Raw genomic sequence first — 23,702 nt, 5'->3', positions numbered from 1 at the left:
AATATAATATTAGACATATATTTATTGAGGGAGATAACCTTCTGGTTATTAATATTTTGCAGGGTAAAACGCGGTGTCCCTGGAAGATCAAACTACTTCTCGATGATATCAAGCAGTTGTTGACCCGTTTCGACACCAAAGACTCACGACATGTTTACCGTGAGGCTAATCGTGCTGCTGACTATGTTGCTGCTGTAGGCCACCTAGTCCAGACGCATCAGGATATTGACCCATTTGTAGACAGTAAATTTTCTTATTTTCTTTCTTCTGATAAGTTAGGTTTTAGTCTTGAGAGAAGACTTTCCTAACTTTTGTATTTTTCCTCTTTAAAAAAAAAAAAAAAAAAAGAACTATGAACAAAGAACGAGTTGGTGAACCCAAAAACAACCTCATGAACAAAGAATTTTCACGAGATGAGTCATTTATTGAAGTTGGGATTATTTCAAATTTTATTTTTGCAATGTTTCGTGATATTTTAATGGTTTGTTCTAGAACGGAGAAAAGGGCGTGTTACAAGACTTACAACTACAACCATTTACATAATCATTTCAGTTATTAATAAAGTAGACCACAATGAGGTATTAGCCAAAGACTAAGGCTTGTGCACGATAATAAGTAGACCAACTCCATTAATGATGCCATTGTCAGCTGACATTCCTAGAGCTTAGCCATGGCTGATGCAGGCAAATTCGATTTTGTCGGCAACTTGAGGTCCATCCATCCTTGATCTTTCACTCTTGAAAAATAATGGTTCACCATATCGTCACTAATCAGATCCAACCGCGAAGGATTCCACTAAACCACAAACCCACACCATCCGGAGAAATCAACTCAAATTCAGAAAAGTTCATTAACTAGCTAAGACAGTATCATGAAGCAGAGTTGAAAATAACTTGAGTAATATTACCTTTGGATTTTTGTCTTTGTCAACCAAGATTGCCCGGCAACCCTGCAGTTGAAGCAACAACTTAATAGCCACACACATGACAGGAAAAACAGACAATTTAGACTTTTGGAACCTCAAATATATCTCTGCTGACTTCTCCTTGCAGAACATGGCAAACCATCCTAAACTCGCGGATTAGGCATTCACCAATCCCTTGCAGTCTACCTTCTCTGATCTGAAAAGATTACAAGACATAAAATATGCAATGTATCAGACTAGTATAACTTCAGCAAGTTAAATTGACCCCTCCTCCCTCCCTCCCTCTCAACAATCTACCAAAGAAAAATACAGATGAATCTCCGCAGAATTGTTTTCAACCAGCATCAAGTCATGATAACGAATTAATGAATCCTGGGGGTGTAACCTGGAATGTTGACTCACATATTGTCTAAATTTTCAGCCATTGAGGACCTCATTACAATGAAGTAAAATAACTTAACATGCACTATTCCCTTTCACCAACAGCAACAATATAGGATTTTAAATGCATTGCAACTTGTAAATGCAGCATTACAAAACAAGTCTACCAGAGAAGCTTTATAATGTTCCTCTAATATAGAAGTGCCACACAATGCATATAGCCTACTACGTAAAATTTAGAATGGTTATTCTAATATAGTACACCGTATATATATGTGTTCCAACCTTCAAACTTAAGAAACGATTTACATTGATCTAGATAAAGAGCCAATGTGGCTTATTTCTAGATATTTTCTTTCATGGCCATCTTTAAAAAAAAATTTAAATAAAATCTACATTACAAGTTCAATCAAGGCAATCCAGACTTCTATCAAGAGGAGGTCAGATTTCAGAATATATCACTTATATTTCTCCCGCCATACTACACAGAGATTGACTAGTTTATATTAACCTGAATATTAAAACCTTTTTCCTCTCCTCATTTGACTCTTCCTCATCTGAGTTATCGTCCCTTCAAAACCTCGACACACAAGCTGATATTTCCTCTATGTGAAACTTCAGGAAGCCAAAAAACAGTTATCCTATTCCTATAGTACCTATTGCAGGCCTTGAGGCTACCACTCAAGTGACTTAACTCATGCATACATCTAGTCATATAAGCGCAGAATATTTTGAAAATTTAAACTATAATGGCCTAGATATGCATTGACAAAATCTCATCTCGGAGAACTTTACATAAAGGCCACCCCATCTTGTCATACAAGCTCACAATAATCATAAATTTAGCTGGTAAAACCGGAAGAAGTCAAGCATACCGATTTAAGAGAGATTTTCAAACTTGTTGGAGATGCTCTCTTTAGTGATTCTATTGATGCAGAAATCCAATCACCGTGTCTCTCAGCATTTTCATTCTCCTACCAAAGATAAATTCCTCTTTAAAGAATGCTAAGTACTGAAAAATTGCAAATAATGTATTGGAACATTACAACAGCCTGAAAGCTTTCAATAAAAAATGTCTCCAGAGCCGTTTATTACTACATATGATTAATCTATCTTTTGAAACAACTTACAAGAGAAGATAAAATTTCTTCGACAGTTCTGTGAGAAAAGCACTTATCAATTATATGCAACCTACAACACACAAACAAATAAAAGTTAAGGCCCAAAATTTATTAACTGCCAAGTCTGATCGACATTTTTTTTCTTTTCAACGTTAACATGATGTTGCATATACTTTGTTTTCAACAAAAACCTCAAATATACAAGTATTGTGATTCATGTTTTTCACGAAGTGTTCATGGTAATATTAAGATCACAAAATAAACCTGAACAAAACAAAGAGAAAGCCAAAACAGTCTAAAAACTCCACTCTTTCTATTTCACCGTCTCTACCCATTACCAACACCTACTAGACATTATAGGCAAAGATGGTGCTTGAGAGAGAGGAGGGGGGGGGGGGGGGGGGGGGGGAGGGGAATCTTTCCTATGAAATTGATAAGTGGGATATTTCGTTATCTTTATGTCATTTCCCCTTGGGTTTCACGGAATATTTTGGCCATATATTGGCATATAGATTAAATTTGCAAAGGTTGCACCCCAAATCTTGGGTTGGCTCATTTTGGTTTCTGCCCAAAGGATTTAGTAATACGATTATTTGGAATTCAGAAAAGAAGCAAAGAATGAAATATAAGAAGAAAGAGAAAATCAGAAGTGACTATCTCCTGGCAGTGCCTTTGAGCATGACACAAAAAAACAAGCACCACATGACACGACGGTAATAACAAGCATGGCAATGAAAGCCCGTTTATCTTCCTTTCTACACTTTCCATTAGAAATTTTGTTATCTTCTTTTCCCTCTTTTGTTCCCCAATCTAGAAAGGAAGGAGGCCCCTCAGAGGAGGCTTCCAAGTTCCAACTACCATGTAGAGTAGTTGTAATATCGGTTTGGCTTAATTTTGAGGGTTCTTTTAGGTTTTGAGAAACTTTTCCAGTTAATTCAATTGGTTAGGCTTGTACTTGTAGCATGAGTTCACTTGCTAGTAGATTTTCAGGAAATTAGATTTCATTTAAAACTCACGTCTGTATTTCAAAATCCCATTTTTGTGAAAAAGGTGATGCAAGACATAAGATTTTGCTATTCCTTTTTTGTTTGATTCTTCATTTAATTGAATAATCCTCACATTCACAGGATTAGTGTTGTAACAACAAAGCATTGATGTTTTGGTGATTCTATTAAAGTTACTGATTGTTTTAGGCCTCATACTTAAAAAATTACAAACTTAAATTTACAGTGAAAGATGGACTTCGACATTGGAGCCTTGGTGTTTGAAAATGAGAGATGGAACCACAAATTAGTTTTATATCTCTCTTGGATTTATACAGTTCTAAAGACTTTAAAATCATAATAACCATGAAAGAAGAATTTAATTGATTTTTCAAACTCTTTTCTATTTTTTATTTTATGGAAGACTCAAACTACTTTACGTTAATCCACCTTCAAGGCATAACACTCATAATAAACAGAGGTTAATTGTACTTGTGACTTTATTAATTTCTACTCAGGTAGACTGGACCTAGAAGGTTCTTTTTACAATATCTGCTAGAGTTAATTTGATGTATTATTTAAGATTTTAATCAATTAGTTTTAATCAGCTTAGGCAATAATTTGTTAAATCTGGCTAATCTAAATTGTGAGAGAAAGTAATACTCCGTATTAAAATTTTGTGGCCACAGTACCTTTGTCTACTAAAACATGCATATGCGCATTTGTACTGTCATTTACAGTAGAATATAAAATTCTTTAAATCATGAAGCTGAGATGATGGCCCCCGTGTAGATTGTCTTACATACATTATAGTAGTTCCCAGGTCTAAACAACTCCCGACTCTGTTTTCCAGCTAGTGGTTTCCTTTAATTTTCTTTGTCAAAGCACTTCTTTTCCCACTAACGAAGAATATTACTTTCTCTCTTGCAAGAAAATGCTGAATGCATGAATATTCCTGAATTTCCAAATACTTTCTAACTCCAACCATATCAAGTTAGTACTTCCTTAAAAAAGACCTATGTCCTAAATACATACCAGAAATCTACAAAATTACTCACATTAAGAAGAGATCATGTATGAAATTCTGGTGTCACCTGGTTAAATACTACTATACTAGTCAAACCTAAATGAAGCATAACTGTCTAAGAAGAAAAATATCGTTCTCAATTAAAATCTAAAGTAAATTCCTTCTTACAATATTTTAAACGCTAAGATTTTATTTGAGAATATGGATTAACCAATGAGGAAATATATCAATGATAAGAAAATCTTACTTTCGATAAGCGCTCTTCTCTTTCAGAACAGGTTGCTCAGCATATTTATCAAAAATTTCACAAATATTTAATGGATCATCTAAATTCGCCTCGTAAAGTTCTTCCTCCAGCAGGGACAATTTCTGCAAATTGCAGAATTAGAAAAGCTACAGAGTGTAATTAATTAATCAAAGAAATTTATGCAAATGTTAGAGTAAGTCTTTGTCAGAAGTTTGTGTATATCTGGAGTAGCATGGTATGCTCTCAACCCCAGAACATTTTCCTTTTAAAATGGTGATCAGATGTGGTGAAATCGATGATACGGAAATGTCGAGAAAGCTTAGAAAAGTAAGCATAAATACTGATGACTATGATGCTGAAGATATAATCCCTTACTTCTCCACCTGCTTCCAAGTTTCTCTGCTTGGAGGCAGATGAGTAGGCAAGAAGAAGCAACTTCTCAATAAAGTCATCTATAATAAAGTTGGGAAATGCATCTTCAAGAATTGTCTCTAAAAGGAAGGTCACTAATTGACCAAGACCTACAATGTCTTCCTATATCCCAGATAAATGTTGATAAGTACGAACCCATCGTCTACGACTTTATTCTACAGAAAAATTAAAGAATGGAAAGACAGAACTTAAGAGACTGGCTCAAGGGATTATTTAAAGTCAACATCTTTGAGACAGTCGATGTGAAAATTCTGATAAATCCTGACAATGATCAGGAAGAGCAAACATTATCAGGTTAAAAGAGGAATCTTTCCCTCTAAATGAGTTAAACAGGTTCTTCAGAATTAGATAAATAAGAGTGTACCGTGGAGTGAACAAAATGGGTTGCAAGACCACACGCAAGCATTTCTGGACCATCCAACCTGGTTCCAGTGAGACCAACATATTCACCTACAATTAGTTTCATGAAGCAAAGGAAAATTGTTAAATTTGCTAATGAGGTAATAAACACTGATAAGTAACTTCATAGAGGAATGACTGCGCACAAATCTAGTCCAATCTAAGATGTAACTCATAGAGGAACGAGTGAACACAAATTTAACCCAATCTAGCAAGATGTATAATTGAGATCACAGCTACAAGAAATTGACAAGCAAACATCAACAAGATTGACAAAAAATGGATTAGTATAACTAAAGGCAATTTTTCATTGGCATCATAAAATAAAACAGAGGCAGTTGAAAGGTAAAACTGTGACCAACTACTACAACAAAAAAAGTGCAGACTACAGATTCCCAAAAATCTAGGACGTGTAAACAGCAGCCTTTCTGTGCAAAGATGTAGAATTCAACAATCCCTTAAGCAAACTTCTAATACAAACTAAAAGAAATGAAATACTCCGTATATTACAATCAAACTTTTCTTAATTGTAATATATGGAGTACTATATTACAATATTCACCCCCCCCCCCCCCCCCCCCCACCTAAAGGCATAAATCTTTTCCATAAATAGTACACCTATTTTTTGTTTTAGCAAAGAGAAAAATACAAAGACACAGCTCTACAACACCATAGTCTGTCATAACTTGTTTAAGGCTCTAACTAAGACAGCTTAAGAACTGAACATCATTCTAAAATGATGATAATGATTGGAAACCTAATACAAAGGTAATCATTCCCTATGTCTAGTTTTCCGAAAATAAAAGAAAGAGGAACCTCTGAAACACTTGCCTAACCTGTCCCCTTTGCTTCCCATCCTTCCTTTCCTTCTCCTGCACACCTCAAAGATGCACCCAGGGTCAAGGGATAGCAAAGAACCCTTAGAAGTATTAATTAAGGGTTAGATCCTCCAATTACCAGTTGCTCTTTCAAACCTCACCTAGATTTCTCTTCATCTACCCTCGGCAAAAATTCCCTACATATTCTGGGGATTCGGCGTAAAATTTCAGCAAAATCCAGAAAGAAGAGGATCAACAAAGCCTTCTGAGGTAAACTTCAGTGTACGAGTATCATGGGCACAAGCGAAAGGGGAAATCGGTTTCAACAAAAGGGGCAAGTAGAGTGAGCAAAAGAGCAGTGGTGAACAGACTTTAGTTTCAATGGTGGGTTCCTACCTTCTCTCACTAACAGGGAACAGTATGGCCTTATACTGTGCAGTGTTCACAGAAAAAGATTAGCTGCAAAAACAGTTGAGAAGTTTTATTCTATTCATTTATTTTGTTTTATTCTTTTCATTTATATTTTCCAAGCTGCAAAATACGCTGGGCTGGGCTTTGCGATAAAAGTTATCTGTTTAAGGCCTGGGATTCGTTCCAGACCGAATTGTAATTTCGGGCCAATAGGGGATGGAAATAATTGCGTACGAATTGCACCTAACTCAGTGTTAACATTAATGTGTGTTAGCTTAATTATATTGTTTAAGGTTAAGAAGTATTCTTTCAACATAATATAATCAAACCTATCTTAATATGAGTGGATTACATATTGGTGAATGAATAATTGCTTAGAATTAATATTTCCCTTGACAACATAATTAATTAGTAAAATATTTTTGACCAATTTTGAGAAAAGAACAGATGTAGCGGAAAAAAAGGTTGCAACACAACTAGTCACCATTACGTAGCGTGACAAAGGTCAAAAGGCTACGCCAGGCCAAAGATGATCAATTCTATTATAAGCTTTAGATATCTTATTTCCTAATGGTTGAAAGTCATTCTCATGAAGCATGATCAGTTCTCGTTTCATGCCAAACCTCTACTAAAGTTTGAAAGTGGCACTCTACTAATGTGTCTCACAAACATCTAAACACAATATCAATTAACAAAATATTTAAAAAAGTGGCAATATCCACAGTGGCAGATTGTAAAACATTAATGAAAAATAATGTTTAATTGCACATTTGGAATCCAGTGCTTGGGGAGTTGAGGTCATGAGGCATTTAAGTTACATAAGAAAGAAATCACTCCTTCTGTTTCATGTAACTCATATTAAGTGTTTTTTTCCCCACAATATGTAAGTTGTTTTAGGAAAACAATGAGTATATAAGGAACATTTCCAGTTATGCTCTTAATTCTCTCTTATTAGCCATTTATTACTTTTTATAATTTTGGGATAAGGTATTTTAGTGAGGTAGAAATTATATTTCGAGGATATTCTTAGCTGTCTCAAAACCTTATAACAACTTACACTATGAAATGGAGAATGCTTACCAAAGAACCCTGGCAACCTTGACAAGAAGTAGGAGGCACCAACATCTGGAAAGAGTCCTAAAGCCGTTTCAGGCATTGCAAAAACCTGCGTTAAGTCTACTTAGACAACCATACAATTTCTAAGAACCATTTATATGTTAAATTTTCAATCTAAAGGGAAAGGGTGGCCGGGGTGGGAGGGGAGGGGGGAAGAAGAGAAGGAAAAGAAAAGCACAGGTCATTAACTACATCAATATAAACTTGTAAAAAAAAATACAAATAAGATGCCTAACAATTGGTCAGAATGCATGGTCACAAGACATAATTAAAACTTCGCTTTCCCCTAAAGAACATGTAGTCCAATGAGTGAGGTCTACTTTTCTTCAGGAATCAGGAAGGGTCATGCTAGGAGAAGATGCAATGATTTGCTGCACACGAGAATAATTTATGTAATAGATTTCACTTGTTTGTTGACATTGAACAATTCATTTTTTTATGCGGTAAATATGATGACAGAGAGCAGGAACATTTTGCGATCTGTTCACTAGGGAGAGGAAAAGGGGAAGGATGTCCATCAGATTCTTATTTGGTAAGATAGAGTGTCTGAGAATTGAGAAGCAACCAGTGTGTATTCGAGTGAGTCAAATAGGCGAAGGGTTGTATCTTAATGCAATTCAAAGTTGGTCCAGCATGTTTTCATTTTTATTTGTCAAGATACAGCATGTTCATTAGCACTTAGCTGGTGTTGCATAAGGTCAGCAAAATGTAGTCTTTCTGTTTTTCCTTTAGTGTGTTGGAATTAGAAATTCCCCCGCAGAGGACAATAGTAACTTTAGCTGTATTGCTCAATCACCCACGAGGGCCACGCCTAAAACCATTTAGTAAGATTTGCCCAAGGCTATTTTACCAACTGTTCTGGAGAGGCAAGTATACATTTCTAAAAGGCCCCAACAAAAAAAAGATGATAGATATGTCCTATTCCCATCAGAAAAGTGGGAATGGAACCTAGTTACCAATGGGGACAGATCCAGCACAAAAGATATACACCTTGCAGTCCTGAACATATCATCCTTGAAAACTAGAGAATAAAATGCTTTCTCGTGACAAGATTGACAACCAAAGGATGACAACTTCTACAGATGGTTGGCAAACATGGGCAACTAACCAAAAGCGATGAAACCCACCTTAAATTCTAGAAAAACAAAAAATATCTCTTTGAGCATCTTTCCAGCATTAGTATAATTGTTCATTAAATAAGATAATTCAAATATCAGCTCTATTCTCTTCAAACTTATAAAAATTAGTTTCAGCGAAATTAGTTTAAATCAGTTTAAAGAAGTTCTAATAAGAAAATTCAGCTATTCTAAAAAAAAAATCACTTCCGTCCAGACTCCAAGAGCAGTTCAGGAAGAACAAATTTCGTTCCATAAATATCAGAATTCATCGGCAAAAATAAATTTTGGTTAATGAAATTCAGTTCAACAAAAATAACTCAGTATTCCCTCCATCCTGAAATTACTGTGACATTGTTTCCACCCTTGGTAATTAAGAATACGATACATTTTTTACTAAAAGGCCTTCTGTAATAGTGAGATTATTCTCTTTCTTCCCATTACTCAATCTTTGTAAGGGTCTGTTTAGGAAGTCAATCACAAACCAATCCTATCTTTTAAGAGCCAAGTAGCTTTCCAGGCATCTACTATATGTGACTATGACTTTTGGATGGATGGATACAATTGTTTTTAGTAACATTTTACTATTATCCAAAACAATGAAAATTCAAATAATATAATATAGGTATTGATATTGCAACTAAAATTATCATGGATCATTCACTTTGGAAGTAGTAGTAACTACAAAAAGTATACTACGAATTTAAAAAAAAAAAATTGTATTGAAGTTAAGTAAACTGTAGTGATGTAAAGAGAGAAAAGGTAAACAAATTAAGAACCAAGGAGTAAAAAAATACCGTATTTTCAGTTACAATGCGAAATCTACCATGAATTGATGCACCAGCTCCACCTCCCATGACAATCCCATCAAGAATTGAAACCTTCGGTGGTGTTTGTAGATAAAGTACCATCAAAATATGAGATAGTTTGACTAACTGAATCAAAGGGCATCTCAAAGGAGGCAAACTTCTATTTGAACACTTTTTAAGGGGCAGGAGAATTTTAGGGTTGGAAGACAATAATGACCTGAGGCTTTTTGTATGTCGCCATGACATAATTTAAGATAAACTCTTTCTGAAAGAAGCTTGCACCTGATCTCCAATCACCTGCTGCAAGTCATTAACAAAAGCTACTTAATTCTCAAACCTTTAAAGTACACACAAGATAAAAATGGGGCACACTTTTTCCAGATAATTTCATATTTTAGTCTAGCATGGAGATGTGTTATTAGACCTCAGAAAGGCACATGAGAGGAAAGTCACTGGGATCATAATTACTGAGACAGGAAAAAAAATCTGGCAACACCAATTAATTAGTATTTAGTTGAATTCTTATACTTCACAGCAATCAAGATCAATAGTGTCTTGGCATCAGAAATTCCCTGGAAATTGCTTGTTTGGGAGATGGAGAGCATGTGTTAGGGTTTGATCAAAGACAATTGACTGCAACTGCGTAAATAAACAACCTTCAGTAATATCACGGACCACAGCGGAAACATCACCTCCAGCACAAAATGCTCTTCCATTTCCCTGATATGAAAAATTAAGCACAAGTGTCACATACATTTAATACAAAATGCAATATCTGGTCTTCAGAGAAGAAGGCCTCGTAATTAACTAAAACACAAATCCAATTAAGTGTATGTCATTGTCATGACAATACTGACACCGGTAACTTGACTAATTCCTTGGATAACTAGGAACCAGCAGAAACATGCCAATTGCACTTCCTTGAAAATAACCAATTAGAAATTCCTTAAATTGACGTGCTAACAAAAGTAAGGAAAACAGCTTTTGAATTGCAGCTAATTCTTTATTGATATTAAGGTAGATGAGTGATTTTGGACATGGCGCTTATTTAGGTGTCATAAGAAGAAATCTCTTACGGGGGTACATAATCCCTTCCTCAAAGTCTTGGCCTTTACTGCTTTACACATGACCTCTTTCTCATTAAACCCCAATCCGTGGACTATGGACCATGGTGCACATAGAGCATGGTGCACCATGTGCACCAAAAGAACACATGTGCATAAACAAAAGAACATGACACTACGACAAAAGAACATGCAATATAATATTTTACTTTTTTGTTATAAAAAATCACAATTTTTATTAAAAATATAAAAAAAATATATGTCCATGTTCTTTTTACGTACCCAGATGTTCTTTTAATTATATACTAATGTTCTTAAGGTGCACCATGCGTCCATGCTCTATGTGCACCATGGTCCACCTTCTAAATTGCGGTGAAGCAATAGTCATGTCAAAGAACAAAATATTGCATTATTATGGTAGACTGTAGAAGCTTTGACAGGCGTAAAATGAAGTGTAAAAAATTGTTATACATCCAATCATAGAAACTTCAAAGTTTTTGTGAAAAAAGGAGTGGCAAGTTTGTAAGCATAAGCACAAGATTCGCTAGCTTAGTAAAAGAAACTAAACATTACAGTATCCCATCTCTAATTATGTAACTCAAACTAATGGTAAATGTTGCAAAATCGTAAATGTTAATGGTTGATCTCTAATTACATTAGTCAATCGGCTTAATGAGGTAAATTACTTGAAATAACTTCATCCCTCAAAAGTCAAAAAAGCCTCTAATTCAATAGCCCGAATAGTGTACTAAAGCTTGATCAAATTTCTCTCCTCCCTCCCCCAACCCCTCTCTCGTACGTTTGTGTGTACCTTCTCCAAAGGAGCTATTATTATTACAATAACTAATTCGGAAAGAGAGAGAATTATGGGAGCACCAAGGAAGTTAGAAAACAGTAAAATGTTGTTTATCCCTTACTGGGAACGAGAGAACTTTAGATAAGAATCCTCCCAAATTTTGTAACAATGAAAAAACCAAATACTACTCTCTCCGTCCCGTCCCTAAAAGATTTCCCAATTGCAATTTGACCATGAATTCTCATTACTCTATAAAAAATAATATAGTCATGTGAGGTTTTGTTGGATTCGTTTCAATATATATTTTTGGAATATCAACTTTTTACAATTTTTACGAGTGTAGAATTAGAGATATTTACGTTTTAAGTCGTGTCTTGGAGAACGTGAAAAGTCAAATGGGGCAATATTTTAGGGCCGGAGGGAATATAATTCAGCTAAAGTTACCTTATACTATTATTTCTTTGACAGTGTAGATAGAGGTTTGCTAATATTGTAGAAACAAACAATTTTCACCGGTCAGACGTCAGAACACCAAAGATATTTTATAGGATTAGTATTAGCTCATGAACAATTGTACTATTTGAAATAATACCTTCAAAAGAACCAACTTCACACTAGGATCCTCCTCATAGGCCAGAAATAGTTCCAATAGCCGAGAAACCTGTGTAGGACAAATGTAAATGTAAAACGTAAAAATAGAGATCTACCCTCTTTATCAATTGTCATGTTATTATTCATTATCTATTTTCTAAAATCAACAGAGATAAAAAGTTCAGTTATGTAATAAAAAATACTCTAAACAGCTCTATAGAGAAGCACTAAAAAAAGCTAGGTAACGACTCTGTACCATAAACCCTTACTCGCAAGTTCAAAATAATTCAACAGAAGAATACAATGTCGTTCTTTCTAACAATAGAACCTAAAGTGTAGTTAAACATATTGATCTTGTTTCTTTGCAATGTAACGTATTTGACCTGCAAATGCAAAAAATTTGAGAAGGTAACAAACCCACATAATACATATAATGCCAAACCACCCATCTCAAAGAGCTCTAGCCACCTCAGGATCTCACTATAACTGTGCCAAACAGAGGCGGTACCTTACCTTACTATCTCGTAAGCACCATGGAATATACTCATTAGCTTACCAAATCTACAAATGATCACTAGTGTTGAGTAATTGAATGTATGTTGTCTAAGCAAAGACATTTCCAGTTCTGACATGGGTAATGAGAAATCCTATGAAAGATGTGATAGCCTGCAAGCGGAAGGCTTTCTGTGTCAAATCAATTTACGAAGAGTGTATCTAGCCCAATATGATTGGCAAGAAATGCCAAATGTTTTCTTGCTCGCTTCTGAGGATACCTCGGGATTAGTTGGTAAATTCTAGAAAAAGATTCTTTTAAAATAATGGCATTGTCTCCAGGCAGAAAAGCTGTTATTGCTCAAGTGGACAGACTTTTGTGTTGCAAATTTATAATTTGGAGGATGATAGTATGTTAAGAAACTGAACTTGTTTAGACTGTGCATGGCTCCTCTCTTCTCAACAAAAGATACGTTCCCAAACCTAATAAAACTTTGAAATTTTTGTAAGGTTGAAAAAGGTATTTTTTAAAATCCCCTCTCTTTTTACGCTCTAAAGGACCTCGTTGTCATGAGGACCATACCTGAATTCAATTTACAGATGGCCAAAGGGAAGGGATACCATGAAAAGATTTTTGTAGATAATTATAGAAAGAAGAAAGGGCAGAACAGTCTTCCGACACATGGATTAGAACAGAAGGCCTATCTGTCCAGGTATGTCTCACTCATCATTTGGATTCCATACCCGATGTTGCCTAATGAATGGCCAAGAATAGCCAAGGAGTCAAGTTCAAGACAAAATCTACATAACCAGTTCCTAACAAAGCTATGTTTTAGACACTGGAGCCAGCCCTCTTTCCCCTTATGGGTGCGTATGCTATAACTCTATCTATCGGTTCGGTGGCCTGAAAATTCGTTCCGATACGGGCCGTATGTTACAACACAGCCGCATTTTTATTCCATGATCTAAACTCCAAGCAATAATCTATGGGTGGGTATGGTTGAAGCTATTACACAAAGGTCGGCGGACTGGCTTCTATTTCCAGCTTAAGTAATATGTCTTGGATTTTGAGGAAGATTTGTAGCTGTTCTGAATTGGTTGACAGAGTTGGTTGCTGGGGAAATTGCAAAACAGTGGTTCTATTTTTCTATTAAACAGATAACTCCCTCCGTCCCACATCGGTTCGAACGCTTATCAGTGCACATAGTTTAGGAGAGAAGTTGTGGTCGGATTATCTATTGTTATTTTAATAGAAAAGTAGATGTGATGGGAGATAATGGTGTAATATTGTTATGTTAATGAAAGTAGTGTTAAAGAAGATACTGGTTCAAAAGGAGTATGAGATTCAATATATAAAAAAATGGTGGGACCTTGCCAAAAAAGGAATTGTTCAAACTGATTTTGGACTTATGAAAAAGCAAAGTCTTCGAACTATTCTGGGACAGAGGGAGTATATCAGAAGGTGAGTGGTGATCATGCCTTAGTTCCTTGGAGGAGCGTGTTTTGCAATAATAAACCCACACCTAAGAGCTTATTTATGACCAGAACAGGATGCCTCCGTTTGACAGGCTCTTTCTATGGAAAGTGGTTGATAATACTGCTTGGTGTCTGTGTTCTGCATCTATTGATCTCTTGTGCTTTCTCCGTAGGTCTTTTGCTTTTTATCTGGAGAGAATACTTGCTGTTTTATACTATGCTACAGTCTTATTAAAAGTATAAGGCAGATGATATGACTCTAAGTATAAAAAAGTTACAAAATTAATTACATTACTTCATAAATCAATTGCAAATGAGTGTACTACAGATAGGACACTGTTAGCAGATACCATCAAACGAACCATAGCAATCAATGTGCGAGCTCATAAAACAAGATAGAATCACTGCATCAAGCTCAAAGAGCGAGAAGAAAATGTATAAAAGTGTGATACCAACTATGATTTCTTACCATATAGCGGGAGAGTGCATTCAATTGCTTGGGACGGTTCAGTATAAGTGATTTCACAAATTGCTTGTCCTGGACCAAAACCTGCAAAAGAAAAATGAAAATCAATCCAACAGCAAAGATATTTGGCCAAATGGTAGACAGTAGCAACTAAATACCGTCCGCTTAGAAACTATAAAACCATCAAGAAGCATGGAACAAAATGTGTACACAACCATTTGCGCTAAAATCTTCACGCAACTCCAGAACAAATATAAAGAAAACATGGCTACCCTACAAACCCTGAGTCAGCAGCTGTGAATACTTAATTCTTCTGCAACTTATATTATCTCTGTGCTTATTATTCATTTCTAGTGAACTTAGCAATGGCTCTTTGCAGAATAAAGGAGGTTCTTACTATATGGTGAGTACTGATCAGATAGGCAAAATCTTTTCAAGTGAGAAATAGATTGGGTTTTTGTTTTTATTATTATTTGTTGAACTTTATGTTTGAACAACTTCAAGGTAGAGTCTGTGTCTCAAATATAAAACGACTCTTAGGAGAAAAAAACACAAGAAGAATTCGGAAAAGAAAGCACACCTCAACCAAATGAAAAAAGAACCAATTATGCATCCAATTGTCCTAATAATACTGATAACTTAAAGGTCAAAAAATGTTATACATGATCCAATAATTTGAAATTTTCTTTGTCCCATAAAGACAAATAATGTGCACCAAAATCAACTACTACTACTACGATCACCAATACACGACGGCATTAGTCGAAACAGTTAAGCATTTCAGGCATATACAATCTGCAGGTTTCTCTAGTTAACAGTTACTTTCGCCTTGGAGCACATAATCAACCCAGATTGTCTAGATAGAAACAAAAATTCAACAATGAATTTAGACAAGCAGCAATCGTGCACCATCAAAAAATAATTAGAACTGAAAAATTAAACGATAAGTGACAACAAGAGAAATGAAATCCAATCCAACGGAATACCTGATGAGACTCAGAACTTGCAGTATTGTGCGACGCCATGATTGTGAGTTTGCAATGTTTGCTAGAAACTGAAGTTAAACAAATCAAACAAAATACTTACTTTTAATTCTCAAATATCAATATTATACCAACTAAAATCTGTAATACAAAAAATAAAAGGAAAGAATTAGGCTGAAGAATGAAGTTAATGCTACATAGAGTGCAAATGTGCAATTGCATGAGTAAGCAATTGACCAAATTCAATCCTTCATAATACCCATTTATCGTAATCATCGAATCGTGAAATATAGGATTAAACAATTCGACAAAGTGAGCAAAACAATCGACAATTTGGATTCGGATGTTAGTAAGCGAGAATAATAGAAAGATGAATGATTAAAATTTAAAACTAACCTTAAGAAATTAACAAGACGCAATGCTTTTTCCTCTTTAGGGGTCGAATTGGAAGAAGCTGAAACGACAGCGCCTTCTGCTGACCCCGAAGCTCCCGCCTTTCTCTTTCTCTTTCTTTTTTTCTGGTGGCGGAAATGGGACTGCCACCGTAGAACTTTGTTTTTGATAAGCTCTGGAATTGCAGTTAACTGCAAATTTGGTTAATCATTTAAAAACAAACTACCCCTCCGTCTCTCTTTTTTTCTTTACGTTTTTCTTTTTGGTATTTTAAAATCAAAAGGTCTTGCGCGCACAAGGTGTATGATAAATTTATTGTACACCAAGATAATTTTTACTCATTTTTCTGTAACTTTAACTTAGTTTTGATTAACTTTTATATTAGTAAAAAGAAAGTTGATAGATAAACATTTTAACGGGTTAAAGGATTAATTTTATACATTATTAGTGATTTTGAAGAAATAAGTTTTATTAAAATTAAAAAAAATTTACTAAAAAATAGATAACTTTTACATATATAAGCTTAACTTTTAAGCATTTTGGGTTAACTTTTACTCCGGTGTACAATATTTATTGTACAACCCTTGTAAATAAGAATTTGTGTTTTAAAATAGTCTTTATATTTCCTTTTATATATAAATCTTAATATTCTATCAAAATATTTATTCAATTATTATTTTAACCAATTAAATTCATTGGTTCATTTAATCTCTTACACTTTTTCATTGGTACATTAAATTTTTCTCATTTACCAATAACAGAATTTTAATAAAAAGTAAAAACATTATAAATAAACGTAATTTATCTTACTTAAATAAAAAAAAATGGAGGAATCTCGATGCAAATTAATTAATCGTTAAAACGCGCGAAAAATACTAAACGTAAAGAACAAAAAGAGACGGAGGGAGTAGTATTTTGGCCCGTGCAAGACACGGGCTACGCATAGAGGAAACCCGGTAATAAAAAAAGTGATCAGATTATCAAATACTAGATTTTAGCCCGTGCGATGCACGAATTCTATTAAATTGTTAGGTTTAAATAAAACTCCTATATAAATACCAATTTATATATTATATTAGATTAGTATTTTATTTTTCATTGAATTTCATTCTAGATTTATTTTTTAATTATGAAAGTGTTTGTTTTTGGATGAAATTGTATATACAAATTTTTTAATAAGACGGTCTGACGCGTCAGAGAAGCAATTAGTGAAATTCGATACATTAGACTAACCTATCCATGGGTCTCTCGCGGATCGTTCGCGGGTCGTGAGAATTCGCGGGTTTTATTTACGGGTCATATAAATATCTATTTTTTAGCCTATTTCGAAGCCCTAATTCTCCCTCTCTCTCCTCAAGCTCTCTGCCTCCCTCTCTCCTAAACTCCCTGCTTCTTTCTCTCTCCTCAAACTCTATCCGCCGTCTCTTCCTCCCTCCCTCTCCTCAACCTCGCCGCTCAAATTTTCTTCCGGCAAGGTTCGAGAACAAGAATTCGGCGGCATTGAAGCTGGAATGCGGTTGATTCGGCGAGGACGGCGGCGGCTAAGTTTTCCATCTCTTTCCTCCTCTCTTCAATTCTTTTAGATTTTAGAAATTTCAATTCTGTTTAGGTTTTTTATTTTTCTATTCCTCATGATAAATCGTAGGTTTCGACAACGGAAGAGGGAGAATCGGGGTCGTAGAAGAGGTGGAGGAGGATGTCGGAGGTGGAAGCATCTTTTAAGCCGCCGGCGTCGCATCTTAATTTTCTGGTGGCGGTGGTGGTTAATTGGAAGACAAATCATCTTGTAATTTGATTTCCAGTATATATCGTGATTGTAAAATTAAAAAAAAATTGTTTACTTATTATTTTGTTATGAATAAATTGGTTTTAGTTAGGGATAATTTAGTTTTAGTTAAGAATATTTCTAATATAGTTAAGATTATATTTTTGAAGTTTAGTTATGGATTTCTGAGTTATAGTTAAGATTTTCTTACTTTTAGTTTCATGTTTCTGAGTTTTCAGTTAGATGAGGGTTTAGTTAATAATTTTTAAGCTTTAGTTAAGAATTGGAGTAGCTGTTGCAATTCGCCAGTGAAGGAAAATACTTTGGCTGCTGCGTTGTTAGTTGTTACTTCAGTGTGGCCTGGTGTATCCCCTGCTGGTGGCTGGGTTGCGAAGGAACATCAGCTGCACCTCACAAATGTTGCGTAGGCTTACAGTGGGATTGATGATGTTGGTTTTACTTAGTTGCTTTGATATTGGAATCAGATTGTGATTCAACAACGACAAATAGTTCAACAAGATAATTTGTATTGTTTTATGTATATTAATGTATTTCATGTATGTAGTAATGATTAAGTTGTTATTAGTTAAGAATATTGTTATATTTAGTTATGAAGTTTGATGTTTTAGTTACACTTTTTTGCATTACAGCCATCTTTTTGATATAGTTGTCATTTTTTGAGTTTTAGTTATATGTTTTTGAGTTTTAGTTAAAAAAATTTAAGTTTTAGTTAAAATTTTACAAATTAAGCATTCATACCAATTAATTAAGAAGTTGAACCAATTAGTTAAGGATCGGAACTAATTAGTTAAATAATGTAACTGATCAGTTAAGCATTGAGACCAATTAGTTAAGCAATCGAACTAATTAGTTAAGCATTGAAACTAATTAGTTAAACAATAAAACCAATTAGTTAAACTATGAATCTAATTAGTTAAGCATTGAAACTAATTAGTTAAACAACCAAACCAATTAGTTAAGCATTGGAACTAATTAGTTAAGATTTTCTGAGTTTTTAGTTATGATTTAAGAAGTTTTAGTTAAGCTTTTCGAAGTTTTAGTTATGATTTCATAAGTTCTAGTAATAGAATCAATTAGTTAAGCATTGTAACTAATTAGTTAAACATTAGAACCTATTAGTTAATCAATGGAATCAATTAGGTAAGCACTGGATCCAAATAGTTAATTAGTGAAACCAATTAGTTAAGCATTTAACCTAATTAGTTAAGCAATGAAACCAATTAGTTAATCGATGAAATCCAATTAGTTAAACAATGCAGCCAATTAGTTAAACATAGAAACCAAATAGTTAAGCAATAGAATCAATTAGTTAAGCATTGTAACTAATTAATTAAGCATAGTAACTAATTAGTTAATCAATGGAACTAATTAGTAAAACATTAGAACCGATTAGTTAATTAACGGAATCAATTAGTTAAGCACTGGATCCAACTAGTTAAGTAATTAAACCAATTAGGTAAGCATTGAAACTAATTAGTTAATCAATGAAACCAATTAGTTAAGCAAAGAAATCCAATTAGTTAAGCAATGCAGCCAATTAGTTAAACCTAGAAACCAAATAGTTAAGCAATAAGATCAATTAGTTAAGCATTTTAACTAATTAGTTAATCAATGGAACTAAATAGTTAAACATTAGAACCGATTAGTTAATTAACGGAATCAATTAGTTAAGCACTGGATCCAAATAGTTAAGTAATTAAACCAATTAGTTAAGCATTGAAACTAATTAGTTAAGCAATAAAACCAATTAGTTAAGAGATGAAATCCAATTAGTTAAGCAATGCAACCAATTAGTTAAACATAGAAACCAAATAGTTAAGCAATAGAATCAATTAGTTAAGCATAGGAACTAATTAGTTAATCAATGGAACTAATTAGTTAAACATTAGAACCGATTAGTTAATTAATGGAATCAATTAGTTAAGCACTGGATCCAAATAGTTAAGTAATTAAACCAATTAGTTAAGCATTGAAACTAATTAGTTAATCAATGAAACCAATTAGTTAAGCAAAGAAATCCAATTAGTTAATCAATGCAGCCAATTAGTTAAACATAGAAACCAAATAGTTAAGCAATAAAATCAATTAGTTAAGCATTGTAATTAATTAGTTAAGCAATGGAACTAAATAGTTAAAGATTAGAACCAATTAGTTAAGCAATGAAATTAATAAGTTTACATATTTAAAGAAAGTATTTGTTAAACTTGAAATCCAATTTGTTAAGCGATGAAATCCAATTAGTTAAGCGATGCAGCCAATTAGTTAAACATAAAAACCAAATAGTTAAGCAATAGAATCAATTAGTTAAGCATTGTAACTAATTAGTTAAGCATATTAACTAATTAGTTAATCAATGGAACTAACTAGTTAAACATTAGAACCGATTAGTTAATTAACGGAATCAATTAGTTAAGCAATGGATCCAAATAGTTAAGTAATTAAACCAATTAGTTAAGCATTGAAACTAATTAGTTAAGCAATGAGACCAATTAGTTAAGCGATGAAATCCAATTAGTTAAGCAATGCAGCAAATTAGTTAAACATAGAAACCAAATAGTTAAGCAATAGGATTAATTAGTTAAGCATTGTAACTAATTAGTTAAGCATAGTAACTAATTAGTTAATCAATGGAACTAATTAGTTAAACATTAGAACCGATTAGTTAATTAACGGAATCAATTAGTTAAGCACTGGATCCAAATAGTTAAGTAATTAAACCAATTAGTTAAGCATTGAAACTAATTAGTTAATCAATGAAACCAATTAGTTAAGCAAAAAAATCCAATTAGTTAAGCAATGCATCCAATTAGTTAAACATAGAAACCAAATAGTTAAGCAATAAAATCAATTAGTTAAGCATTGTAACTAATTAGTTAAGCAATGGAACTAAATAGTTAAAGATTAGAACCGATTAGTTAAACAATGTAACCAATTAGTTAAGCAATGAAACTAATAAGTTTACAGATTTAAAGAAAGTATTTGTTAAACCTGAAATTCCATTAGTTAAGTCATGGAACCAATTAGCTAAGCCTGAAATTCAATTAGTTAACCAACGGAACCAATTAGTTAATCAACGAAACCAACTAGTTAAGCAATGTAACCAATTAGTTATTATTTCAGAAGTTTTAATTACGTGTTTCTAAGTTTAGTTAAGATTTTATAAGGTTTAGTTAAGAATAGTGATGTTTTAGTTAAGATTAAATCGATTAATGAAAATTCTTCACTAGTGAACCTAAAGTGACATTATATTGGGCTATGTGTAATTTTTTTAGGCTTTGATCCATCATTTCCTTGGAAAAAGGTTTTGACTCATGTTGTTCCTATTTCGTTAAAGTTGTTTTTCTTTTCTTGTCATCATAATTTTTTGAATTTTAGTTAAAACTTTTTGAGTTTTAGTTAATTTTTGTTAGTTTTAGTTAAGAGTTTTCGAGTTTAAGTTATGGTTTTGAAAGTTTTAGATAGGATTTTTTGAATTTTAGCTACATTTTTAGGGCGAGTCATGAATTTTTAAGTTTAGTTACACATTATGAGTTCTAGTTAAGATTTTTTTAGTTTTAGTTAATATTTTCTTAGATTTAGTTAAAACGACTTATTTTTAACTAAAACGAAATTATCCTTAACTAAAACTATATCATTCTTAACTAAATATAAGAAAATTATAACTAAAACAAAAAAAATTTAGAATTCAAACAAATGTAACTAAATCCTTTTATTTCATAACTAAATATAACAAAAATACAACTAAAAATAAAAATTATTAACTAAAGACATAACTAAAACCTATTTAATCATTACTAAACTAAATCAATAAATACACTTAGAAAATGGGCCTTGGTAAAGAGAAATCAGTCACTGCACCGTTTGTTTCCCTTACGACCATGACCCAAAAAATTTCATTCAAGAACTTGTTTCTCTGCTCATGCTTCAAAGCTTCTGAAACATCGCCGTCAAACCGATAAGGACCTGTCTTCTCCACACAAACACGTCTGCCTTGCCGGAGATTTAATGGTTGTAGACTAAGTTTTGACAACCTCCGATGAAGACGACGGCAAGCTTGCGCTCTATGAGATAAAACGCCGCCTTTGCTCCTTCCTTCCCCGCTCAATATCTCCCACTCAGCCGCACCTAGATCACATAAAAAATAAATCAAATCCACTTCTAACAACACAAAAACTGAAAATCAAAAACCTTAAAACCTCAAGTATACTGGCGGCGGAGACGAAAAGGCTAGGGTTAGATCGCGCATCTTGCAACGGCGACGAGGAGGAGAGATTGAGGAAGGAGGAGAGAGAATGAAGGTTGCTAGGGTTTTAGAGGGGACAATGACGAGGAGGTGATGGCCCATTCTTCGATCTATAGAAGGATGAGAAACACACATCAACGGCGGTGAGGTGACGGAGACGGCGGCAAGAAGGTGGCTTGAGTTTTGGAGGAGAAAGAGAGGGCAGAGATTTTTGGAGGAGAGAGAGAAGGCAGGGATAGAGGGAAGGGGAAAACTCGGGTAAAATGGATTGCGCGTGACAAGGTGCGCGTGGATGCGCGTGGGTTTTTTATGACGTCAGCATTTGGTCGTTCCTGTCAGGCGGCCTGACAGGAAACCTTCTGAATTGTATATACGTAATATGAATAATTAATGAATAAAAATTTCTATGTTGCACTTAATTATTTATCTATGTGGCACTCGACTTTTTTAATTCAAAATTAATTTTGAAATCTTATTTTTCATTGGCGTAAACCATTATATTTCATACGTGGCGCTCTAATATTGGATTCATGTTTGATTTTAAATTGAATTTTACTTATTTTATTTAAGATTAGTGTTTGATTGTGGATGAATTTTATTTTAGATTTATTTTTTAATTTTTAGAGTGTTTGATTTTAGATGGAGTTGTATATATTAATAATTAATTAATTAAAATATCTACGTGGCACCTAATTAATTATCTACGTGGAAATCGATTTTTTTAATTCAAAAATAAATTAGAAATCTTATTTTTCATTGGCCGAAACAATTAGTAATCCTAGGTGGCGCTCTAATATTTCAGCAAATATGTCTCCTTTGTATATATATATATATATATATTAGATTACAACATATTAATTAGGAAAACCTAACAATATTAAATAAAATTGAATTCCTTTATATGCCCTAAAGATATTTCAATGGTCATCCAATCCAGCTAAAATACACTACTACAAAAATATGTTTTAATAGCGTTAATTCAATAGCGCTTTTAACCATTTCGCTATTAAAGATATCAAATAAGACATTTAATAGCGCTTTTAGAATAAACGTTGTCGTATGTACATTATATTATAGTGGTTTCAAATAAAACACTATTAAAACCTTTTAAAAAAAATAAAAACAAATAAAATAACTGCCGAGAAAATTAAAAGATGCTCACAATGTCACTGGCTCTAATGCTCTACCGCCTCTACGCCTCCACCCTCTCCTCCTTAGATCAAACCCTCTCTCCTCCTCTACTGTCCTTAATATTTTAGCGTCTATGGCAACTGTGTGGAGACGGCGGAGAAGGTGTGGCGACGGTGGCGTTGTGGGCGGTGATGTCGGTGCTTGTGGTGCTGTAATTCCTAATCTAGGGTATCGATTTGGGGTTTTTTTGGTAATTCCTACCAGTTATCTATTCTACCATAAAATTTTGTTTAATTTAGGTGATATTATCTCCCCTCTAGTAAGAAATTCGTGAAGCACCTGATACGAAGTTCTTCATTTTCAATTTTATCAAAGGTAATTAAATTTCAATTTAATCAAATTACTTTGGCTTGGTTAACTGGGTAGCTTCAAATAATGTAATGAGTTTGATTGTATTTTGGCTTCTTTAGAATTGCATCTTGAATCGTAGCTTTTAA

At 33.7% G+C, this 23,702-nt stretch overlaps 1 protein-coding gene across 2 annotated transcripts; it reads right to left on the bottom strand.

Annotated features, from left to right (window-relative positions):
- Positions 1-372: 372 nt before the first annotated feature.
- LOC110798189 (3-hydroxyisobutyryl-CoA hydrolase 1) lies at positions 373-16,253 on the bottom strand. 2 transcript variants are annotated; one of them, XM_022003355.2, is made up of 15 exons: positions 16,049-16,253; positions 15,656-15,723; positions 14,673-14,753; positions 12,237-12,305; positions 10,441-10,504; positions 10,002-10,084; positions 9,773-9,856; positions 7,825-7,909; positions 5,481-5,566; positions 4,685-4,806; positions 2,437-2,497; positions 2,182-2,280; positions 1,020-1,121; positions 908-949; positions 373-795 (listed from the first exon to the last, which is right to left on the bottom strand). In XM_022003355.2, exons 2-15 carry the CDS (start codon positions 15,692-15,694, stop codon positions 658-660), a joined length of 1,155 nt encoding a protein of 384 aa, XP_021859047.1. In that variant the 5' UTR covers positions 15,695-15,723; positions 16,049-16,253; the 3' UTR covers positions 373-657. The 2 variants fall into 2 exon arrangements, with proteins under 2 accessions (XP_021859047.1, XP_021859048.1); XM_022003356.2 differs by having other exon boundaries at positions 10,002-10,081; positions 16,049-16,241.
- Positions 16,254-23,702: the final 7,449 nt, after the last annotated feature.

This window comes from Spinacia oleracea, chromosome 6, assembly GCF_020520425.1.
Source record: "Spinacia oleracea cultivar Varoflay chromosome 6, BTI_SOV_V1, whole genome shotgun sequence".
NCBI classification, from domain to species: Eukaryota; Viridiplantae; Streptophyta; class Magnoliopsida; order Caryophyllales; family Amaranthaceae; genus Spinacia; species Spinacia oleracea.
This window is presented reverse-complemented; position numbering and strand designations above follow the sequence as displayed.

Excerpts from the sequence above, each read along its gene's own strand:
- LOC110798189 (XM_022003355.2), bottom strand. The coding sequence starts at position 15,694 with ATGGCGTCGCACAATACTGCAAGTTCTGAGTCTCATCAG. Across the intron at positions 14,754-15,655 it reads CAAGTTCTGAGTCTCATCAG|GTTTTGGTCCAGGACAAGCA; the intron begins GTATTCCGTTGG and ends TTTCTTTTGCAG. Across the intron at positions 1,122-2,181 it reads TGAAAATCTCTCTTAAATCG|ATCAGAGAAGGTAGACTGCA; the intron begins GTATGCTTGACT and ends TAATCTTTTCAG.